The sequence below is a fragment of the Rissa tridactyla genome, chromosome 2 (genome assembly GCF_028500815.1).
Source record: "Rissa tridactyla isolate bRisTri1 chromosome 2, bRisTri1.patW.cur.20221130, whole genome shotgun sequence".
Classification (NCBI taxonomy): Eukaryota; Metazoa; Chordata; class Aves; order Charadriiformes; family Laridae; genus Rissa; species Rissa tridactyla.
Genome location: NC_071467.1, coordinates 58,637,405 through 58,647,198, shown reverse-complemented (window position 1 = coordinate 58,647,198; position 9,794 = coordinate 58,637,405). Strand labels below are relative to the sequence as shown.

Below are 9,794 nucleotides of genomic sequence, written 5' to 3'. Positions count from 1 at the left end.
GACTCTCTTTCTCTAAAACTGAATTTGGCACAAGTTTGTCTACCAGGACATTTTTTAATACAGCCCAGTCCTCACCACAGGAAAAGGCTATTCATCTTCATCCTCTGTAAGAGAGAAGTGTGAACATAACACAGATTTAAAATGCTTCCTTCCCCAAGCTCCACCATTTATCTACCACTCTATGAGCATAGGGCAGGAATCTCCTCTCCTTGTTATAGCCAGGGCTCTTTATGTCCTATGGGAAAAACTTTTGGGAAAGAGCTACTTTTGGTTTCAGTGATGTATCTCTGAGCAGAGGTCAATGTTGGCAATACTAATAATTGTGTTGTTATAGATTTAAAACAAAGTTTAAGTGTAGGAGTATTTCCTGCTACCCTTTGAAAGGAAGAATATCCTGGACAGATTCCTCTGACTTTAAAAAGCACAAGGAATCCGTGAAGCAGAAATAATAGTAAGGTCTATGTAATGCTATCCCAGCACTATGAACTGCTGCGATACAGAAATTCAGGGATTTTGGTCCCGACTCAAAACACACGCAAAGCTTTTCAGAAAGCAGTTCAGAGCAAAGCTGTGAAAAAACAATAATACATAATGCAAAGACGATAGGTATTCCTAGGATCATTTTTCAGGATATAGGCACAAAGCTTCCATGAAAGATAAAAAAGACAATGAAAAAGCTGATTTACCAGCAACACCACTTATTGCTTGCCAAAAGTAACTGTGTCCTGTTAAAAACTGGCAAACTAGAAGAGAAAAAAGAATCCCATTTTCTTTGTGGGTTTTTGTTTTGTTTTGTTACTGTTAATTAAGGCATTTATGCAACAGGGCACCAAAAAAGTTCATTTGGTGCCTTTGAAAATCATCTGGAGCCAGCATACAAAGCTTATAGTTCCAATTCTCGTCTTGCTTTAATCAGGTGTAAAACCAGCCTAATTGAAAGGAGATGAGTGATGAATCACCATCTGGAAGTAGCTGCACAAATCACATTCTTACCGCCCTTCTCAAAGAAACAATGTGCTTCTGGAAGAAGTTTGTGTCTGAACTTGAGGTCCCTAATCCTCAGCTGCCCAGAGCTTGTCTAGGACACACTGCAAGGCCCTTCCAGCCTCTGTGGCCAAGCTTACTGCCCATCAGAGGTAGGGAGATGGAAGCTGTGTCCATCAGATGAGTTCTGCCATGGAGCTGGTATACAGCTAAGGCAGGTACTTGGACCTGGAAACACAGAAGCACTCCTAAGCACCATGTTTTTGGCATATGTTTTGCATGGCAATGTATCACCAAAGCCCTCACCATTGAAAATGTAAACATATTTAGAGAACAGAGAGTATGTGTTCCTATGAGCACTTGCAGAGAGAGAACTCTTTTAGAGAACGTGAAATTTTCCAAATTATGGAGCATGCTGTACTAAATGAAAGTATTTTGTTACATACTGCTAACAAAATAATAGAGAACAAAACACGCAGCATCGTCTGGCACTGTGGAAATTTAGTTTTCATCTATATACAGATTATCATATGCTTATCTGGTCCTCCCCTGAGTCAGGAAGAATATAGTAGATCTAGGAAAACAACATAAGGACAACGAGGTATGAAAATACCAGTAAAGATTAAATAGGCTAGGATCCTTGTCTGGAAAAAAGAAACTTTATAGGGGAATATAAGGGAGTAGGATAACAAATCGCAGAGGGAAAGTGAGTGGAGACCAGTTATTTCTCTTCTTGACAACATAAGGCATCAGGGGCATTGAAGAAAACTTCCAAGCAGGTGCTTTATAAGAATAAAAAAATAATTTTTCTGCACAATGGATCTAATCTGTGAAATTTACTGTCACGAGATGTTGCAGATGAGTATGAAGAGATCCAAAAGTGATTACATAAATTCTTCTGAGAAACTTTCATTGAGAACTATCAGTCACAAAACTGTAAATATAACCTCCTGCCCAAAAAGTCCCTAAACCATAGCTTGCTGGAAGCTGTAAGGGTATTTCAGAGGATTACCATGCACATGTCCAGACTTTGTATAATTCCCCTGAACAGCTGCTCATTATTTTGATGGAGATCCTTCACTCTCAGTGCTCAACATGGCCAATCACATGTTCTTCAGGTTTTTTAGGCCAGCAGCTCAAGAAGAAACTGTTCTAGGGATAGTGCTTAAGGACCATAAGAATTTAAATTTTACTAGTGTGACAGGTGCTTGGGGTATGCTTTGTTCTGTCACACTAATTCACTATAATTTTCAAAATCTCAGGATGCAAAAAGCACTTGAAGTTTTTTTCTTCTCCTTCAGTTTTAGACTGTTGCTAGTTTGTTCACAGGGGGAGGAAATACGTGAGAAACAAGCTGCAAATTGGAAAGTAGTGTAACAAATAACTGGATGACAAAGAGCAGAAAGGTTAGAAAAAAGGAAACTATGTATCCTCACATTTCGTCTGTGATGTCATTTGTGACTGTAGTCTGTATTTGGGAGTAAGAACTCACATACATGTAGGCATGTATGTAGGTATAGAGACACACATACATACCTCAGATTCTCCTTTTCTCTCCTGTATGAAGAACAAACTGGATCCAAGATGGACACAGCTCAGGTTGTAATACATGGTAAGATTAGAAAAGAAAGGAAAGCATCCCACCTGGAGATAAACTAGCACAGAGACTTATACAGACATCTCCACTGTAGCCTGCATGACTATCCATCCCTGATGTGGGGATGCCCACTTCCACATCCATGTTCCCATACCTTTTTCACCCACCCTGTCTAATGGGAAGGGCACTGCACATGCAAACGAACACAGCTGAAATCTGGGACCATCCATTGCGATCCCTGAGCACAGCAGTGGTCGCCACGAGTTGGTCTTCTGTGCAAGAAGCTAACCAGCAACAGAAGAAAGATTTACTGCAAGAGAGGCAGGAGAGTCCCCAACAAGGCTTTGGAGACAAAGCAGAGTCCTTTGAGATTTCAGAGAGCAGACTGTGTAAGCGAGTTGCTTGCTTTCCCACAGATGTGTAAGCCTTTTCTGCCTTCTTAAAGTTTGTGTGTGCAAGGAATTCCTGGGGTTTCAGCAGTCATTTTGCACAGAATTCCTGGCAAATGCAACTAAAGTCTCCAGAGAGCCACTCAGAGAAGGTTTTCTAAGAGGAAAAGCCTAAGAAGTAGGACTGTGCAATCCACCCTCAAAAGGGATTTGGATACTGGTTGCACGGAGGGTGCAGGCTGAAAGCAGTCACCCCTCCCAGCCCAGACCCAGAGGCAGTAGTACTCAGTAGTTAGAGTCCTTTGTGATGGACTTGTGCCTATTTGGGAAGCAGGATCATAAAGCCTAGGATCATAAATAACCTCTTTACTCCATTCAGTTATGATTTTTTTGCATCATAGAAGATGCTAAGGCTCTTGGAAAACTATTTCCAAGTACATTATTGTGGCCTTGGCCTGGAGATTCAGATTTTCCTAGTGCGAGTATAGGAGCACGCTGGATATGGAATTATCCAGGCAATGCCGTCATTTGCAAAAACCAACCTTATGCTTCAATCTACTAAAGCATGCAAAACTTAGAGCAACGTATGAAGTACTTTAGTGTAATCTGGAGACAGTGCAACTTGCCCACCATCAGCCACCCTTTGCATTATTATAGACCAGAGAATCCAGTCTTCTGCTTCACTAGATGAAGTTCTGGAGCAGCAGCAATGTTGGGTTGGTTTTCTTTAATATTCTCCCTGGTCTTACTAGCCTACTTAAAATTCATATGAGTTTATAGAAGTTGACCCCACCTGCAACAGGAATGACTTCGGAATAATTTCATATTAAAAACTTTAAAATAGTTACACACAAGTTAGAAGCAGTGATATCTTCAGTCATCAAAGCAGAAGCAGGCAATAGAAGTTGGGTTTGGAGCTCTAGGACAGAAATAGTGTGATTTAAGCTTCTTTCCAATGACAGACACCAAACCGTAAATGACTGGCAGTGTAAGCAGGAGTAGTATCATTAGCTGTGGAGACAAGGTGCAGTGACAGCCTAGCAGCTAATTTTTTCATGACTGTCTTTTGACAGCAAATTTCATACTCACACAATGCTTGCTTGTCCCAATTTATCAGAATAGTTAGGGTTTTCCAAGGTCTGGTAGAAGTGAGAGCATGTTAAGTGTTGCTTTTATTCTGGAGCTGAACAGGAGAAAGAAACAGATTAAAACATGTCATGGCCTCACAGAGACATGTATTTTATATATATAGATAATATATATATAGTGTATATATATACTATATATATAAACAGATTTTTTTTACACTACATATATATAGTGTATACACTTTATATAGTGTAAACAACTTCATTTTTTTTGCAGGAACTCTTCTATCCTGTTCTTGAAAATACTTGCGTTTCCCCCTTAAGCTGTTTTCTCTCCCCATCTGTAAAGTTTATAGTGAGGATGTGATGCTGACACCTAGAGGAACATAGGTATGAATGTAAATACATTGTATTAGTCTGCAATTCTCTTTCAGAATGTGTTTCTTAATAAGGCATCTGTTTAAATTGGGAAGTGACAGCCTCTAATGCAATATTCCCTCTGTGAATAATCTACAAGGTTAGCACATTACAATGAATAACACACATTACAATGAATAACCAATAATAGTGGGTTTTCCAGCAATCCATTTTAATAGTTTCTTCATATGTCTGTGTTTATACATCAAATAAACTTCCAACAAAAAAGTAATGTACAATTCAAGAAAATACCCAAAGCTATTACAGTTTTGGCTTCCTCTTTGTTGATCTACAATTATGTACAAGACTGTCTTATTTGCAATAACCAGTGAAGATTTAATGATTTATTTACAACATCAGCTGGTGCCTTCCACTATGCAATTGAACTGTCTCCTTTTGCTACTTGCATTCATAGTAGCAAGAGCCCACTGTTAGGTGCTTTTTATGGATAGGGTTTAGAAGTGGACTGAAACAGGCAAGATTCTCACTACTGACCACAAACATAGCTCTGAAATCCCGTTTTCGGATACAGCTGAAGGAAGATTCCAGTGCCTGGTGCACTGATATAAACATGATATTTACAGTCGACATAATATGGTGTCTCCACTGAGAATAACATTCCCACTCATGTCAGAGGGAGATATGTGCAAGCTGGAGGCAGTATATATTTTAAGGTGCAGCAGAGAAAAGGTATAGTTCTGGTGCTAAAGATGCACCTTACTTATCCTGCCAGAAAACTCCAAAGCAAGTGATGACACAAAGTATGCTATCTTTCTAAATGTGTGGAGGGGAATGTTTTACAGTTCTTCTTACATAAGAGATTAAATTTGAGGGAAAAATTGATAATTTTATCATAATACACAAACTGTTTCATAGAATCACAGAATAACTTGGGTTGGAAGGGAGCTGTGGAGATCATCAATTCCTAACCGTTCAAAGCAGGGACAACTTCAAAGTTAGAGTCCGCTTTCAACTTAGAGCAGGCTGTTCAAGGCTGTGTTCAGTCAAGTTCTGGATATCGCCAAGGATGGAAATTGCACAAGCACTGGGCCCCTGTTCCCATGTTGAACCACCTTTATGGTAAAAAAATTTTCCTACATCTGGCCAGGTCTTCCACCTTGAAGGTGTAACAATGAATTCAACACCCAATGAATCAATCGTAGTCCTTCTATTGACAACAACAGTTTTAAAGCATCCCTAAACCAAGTATAGCAAGGGATATTTTTTCAGCTTGGCAGACATAATTCAGTTTTCCAAGCTATTTTCTGATATCTAGTCAGTAGGGTATCACTGCTTTAAATATTTTCATAGCTTATACCGCAGTGCAAGATATTGGCATCCACTGGCATCAAAAAATCAATGCCATAGTTGCACTTCCTTCATCTGCGATAAATCAAATATTTTGTACATTACACAGCTGTTGCAGAACAGCATGTTAATGAGAGCATGAGTAGATGCAAACTACTCACACAAAAGGCATGGGGAGTTTCACCTTAGAATCCTCTCAACAAAGACAAAAACTGCTTGTTTGGGGAGCAAAAGTCAGAACTCTCTGTTACAGTTACATATGCCTGAGGTTTTGAAATTCCTGTTTTGCCATTGCCTGCTATGCCTTCTGTTCATCAAACTCGTTTTGCCTCTCCCGGCTTGAAAGATGCAATCTACAGTACAGCTTCCTCAAGTAACAAAAGCTACTCCGAGCTAAAACGCTTGTCTAATGTCTGTATAAAGGCAGCAACTCACCCAGTCTTTCCATATCCACAAAGCATTACATAACTCTAGAGGCCATGTACCCTTTATTTCCCCAGCCCTGGCAAATAAAGAAAACAGGCAAACTAGAATCATCCCATCTTTGTATCCAGCCTTAAAATCCATCTATGGTACATCCTACCCCACAGTGATAAGAACACATATAGTCAGACAAGACAAAGTACTGTATCCAACCTGGAAAATCTTGTGATAACATTGTCCTTTTACATAATACATATTTTATGACAGTAACAGTCATGACTGGGATATAAGACTGCTGATATGTGCATATATATAGGTCATAACTGTTGAGTGAGGTATGTGAATCCTGATAATCAGAGCTACTTCTCTGATTCTATGTCTTCAGAAGGAAATAGCAAAAAGCCTGTTGATATTGGGCAACAAAATAAACCATGCTGTACCTATACAGACAAAGAATATCAAAAGAAATACACACTTAGAGGCTGATGGGCTCATTTGCATGGCAGGTCACACTCATTTGGCAGAAAGAAAAATAAGACTTTCCCTGTATAATCCTCTTATAAGATCCAGTCTTCAGTAGGGTAAATGAGATTCAAAATATGCTTTCTCCCCATAATACAGAGGCACTGAGTAGCTCCTACCACCAGTGTGAGAGAGGTGCATGGAGGGAAAGAAAGGTAAAATCACATATTTAAAAATGGTTTCTGAGTGCCACAGAAATCATAACAGCTGCATGGAGAAAGATGTTCCACAGGTATTTCAGCAGAACTACAAGGTGTAGCAAGATGTTGCATTTCGATTCTGTTCCCTGGTTTGCCTTCATTTTCTTAATACTTGTTTGATAACCCACAAACCATTCTCAGGTTATAGCAACAAATTATCTCTTTGAAGGTCTTCCTCATTTCTTGGCTACGAAAGGCATAGATCAAGGGATCAATCACTGAGTTGCACATAATGAGAATGAGGTACATGTTGAAGTGAGACATGAAGCAAACACAGTAGAGGTTTTGAGGGCAGGAGATCATCAGGATGAGATGAAGGAAGAATGGAGCCCAGCAAACAATGAAGATGCCAAGAAGCATAGTCAGAGTGATGGCTCCTTTCATGCTGGTTCTCTGACGGACAGAGTTGTACCCGGGCAAAGCTGCTATTTTCTTCACGTGAGTACGAGCCAGGAGGAACATATGGATGTACAGCGAGACCATGAGGAACAACATGGTGAAAAACATAGTGATGAGACAAATGATCACGTAAGTTGATTCATAATAAAGAATGAAGATAATGCCACAGCCTGTGCAAAAGGTCCAGATACATGCAATAATAAGCCCCGATCTTTTCACTGTCATAATGTTGTGATAACGCAGAGCATAAAAGATAGTGATATACCTGTCTACTGCTATAGCCAGCAAACTGCACATGGAAGCCACCACAGATATGCAGATCATTGAATCAAAGACATTGTCTATATGACGGACAAAGGCATCTTCCATAATTATGTGTCTATTGTTTATTAAGTATATTGTTATGGTCTCCCAAGCATTAGACACACTAACCAGCATGTCAGCCACTGCTAAACTGCAAACAAAAAAATACATGGGTGAATGCAAGTTCTTGTTCTTAATTATTGCACATATAACTAAGATATTTTCAAGGAGGCTTACAATGCCCAGAGTTAGGAACACCTCAGCTGCAATGACCACTTGCTCACATGGCGATGACTTGCTCTTGACAGTAGGCACAGTAAAGTTGTTGCCAAAGGCACTCAGGTTTAGTTCAGAAACATACAGTTGAGAGGACGTGTTCATCTCTGGAAGCAAACACGTTCTGTTCTTTCTGAGGGACTTGCCAAGGCGCGTGGTAAATGCATTTTCCAAAAGGCAAAAGACCCTGCCAAAAAAAATATAGCATGACGAGAACAGGCAGAAGTTGACAAAACAAATATCATCCATTTCTATTTAATTTGGCTCATACACATCCTGCCTCTTCCACACCATATTCCTCTACTGATGCTAAATTAACCTCTGATTGGCTCAGAGTTTTTCTACCAATCCTTACTGGGAAATTAAAACCACAAACTAATGAAGAGATTCATGCACTCGTCATTCATAGTTTTGTTTATTCTATTTGGTCCCCCAGAAGTGATCACAAAGTCCTGGAAATTCTGCTGAACACCAAACAAGAAACAGTTTTCAAAGGCTCAATTCTCAGATCCCAGAAATGCAGGAGAATATAGTATTAGGTTCAGCAGAACCTGCTCACTTGAATACAATACATAGAAGTTTGAATTATTGCCACAATTAAGAACTGAACATTTTCAGTAAAAGATTTAAATGCTTTCCTGACCTTCGTACTTCTTACGTTCACGTGAACTGTGTTATAAACAATTTATTTGTGCGATACTAACGTGCTCACTTAAGAGCATAGTATTAAACACCTGACAAAGACAAATCCGTACATTTCAGGATACACTAAGGTTACAGAATCAGTAAGGGTAGAATCTGTCACTAAAAAAAAAAAAAAAAAGAGTTTTCTATTCCAGATTGTGAGCATTTTATTCAATGCTTTATTGGTAATGACAATATTCAGGGCAAGTTGTAAGCCATCAGATTCTTAAAAAGGGGAACACTTAAAGCTGATTGTCAGTGACTTATTGCAAATAAAATTCAAAGCATACCAAGCTAAATGATTTCCAGTTTTTAAAAGTAACCCTTTGTTTGCAATCAAGTATTAACTGTACCTATTGACCAGAGCTGCTCCTTCAGCTGCCCGTCCTCTTCATCGCCTGCAACCTTTCCTCCAGAGAGCAGAAGTTTCAGCCTCCCTCCTCACCTGACATCTGGGGCTGGGGACTCCTTGGTGGGAATGGATGACAAAAATAGAGGAAGAGGAATGAGTAAATCCATAGAGTCAAGGCTGACCACGTATAAATTACTTACTGTGCAACTGCCTTTTTATAGAGTCCAAGCAATAATGACTTCAGTACTCAAACCGTGGCTCCTCCTCCCCTTCTTTGCCCCTCTGAACTTCCCTTTTCACAGATGTTGTTAGCAAAGGCTTGGGTTTTTACCACCATCTAGTGGTCTTCTCTTGTCTTTCTAACTGAACAGTGATTCTGATCCAAAATTCATGATGAGCTTTTTATAATATTAAGAGAAAATGCATGAGGCGTGCTCCCTTCCGAAAACATTTCTTTTTGTTTTCTCTGCTGTTGCTAGTACTCATTGACAATAAGTTCATACTGCAATAGTGCTGCAAAAGAGGTGGGAGCAGAAGACACTTATTGAACTGGGAGGCTTATTACTGCTATAAGTATTTTTCTTATATTCACAGTCATAATTTTGCAAGAATAAGAACCACAGTTAAAAAACTCAGAGAACATACAGTCCAGCCCATCACACCACTAATAGAAGATATAATTCAAGTAACTTGTGTGAAAAAAATAGAAGAAATAAATGGTTGTGTTCCAGCCGCCTTGCTAGAATAGAGATTTCGATGCAGATGCGGAAGGAGTACACAGTGCATCGTGCCAGGAGCCAGGGCTCCCCGAGTGGTTTCACAGGGTCTGAGAGCTGGGAAGCTCAGTGCTCA

At 39.6% G+C, this 9,794-nt stretch overlaps 1 protein-coding gene across 1 annotated transcript; it reads right to left on the bottom strand.

Annotated features, from left to right (window-relative positions):
• Positions 1-4,392: 4,392 nt before the first annotated feature.
• MC5R (melanocortin 5 receptor) lies at positions 4,393-9,197 on the bottom strand. Its single transcript, XM_054192483.1, has 2 exons — positions 8,944-9,197; positions 4,393-8,093 (listed from the first exon to the last, which is right to left on the bottom strand). The coding sequence occupies exon 2, from the start codon at positions 8,009-8,011 to the stop codon at positions 7,034-7,036; it is 978 nt and encodes a 325-aa protein (XP_054048458.1). The 5' UTR covers positions 8,012-8,093; positions 8,944-9,197; the 3' UTR covers positions 4,393-7,033.
• Positions 9,198-9,794: the final 597 nt, after the last annotated feature.

Excerpts from the sequence above, each read along its gene's own strand:
- MC5R (XM_054192483.1), bottom strand. The coding sequence starts at position 8,011 with ATGAACACGTCCTCTCAACTGTATGTTTCTGAACTAAACCTGAGTGCC.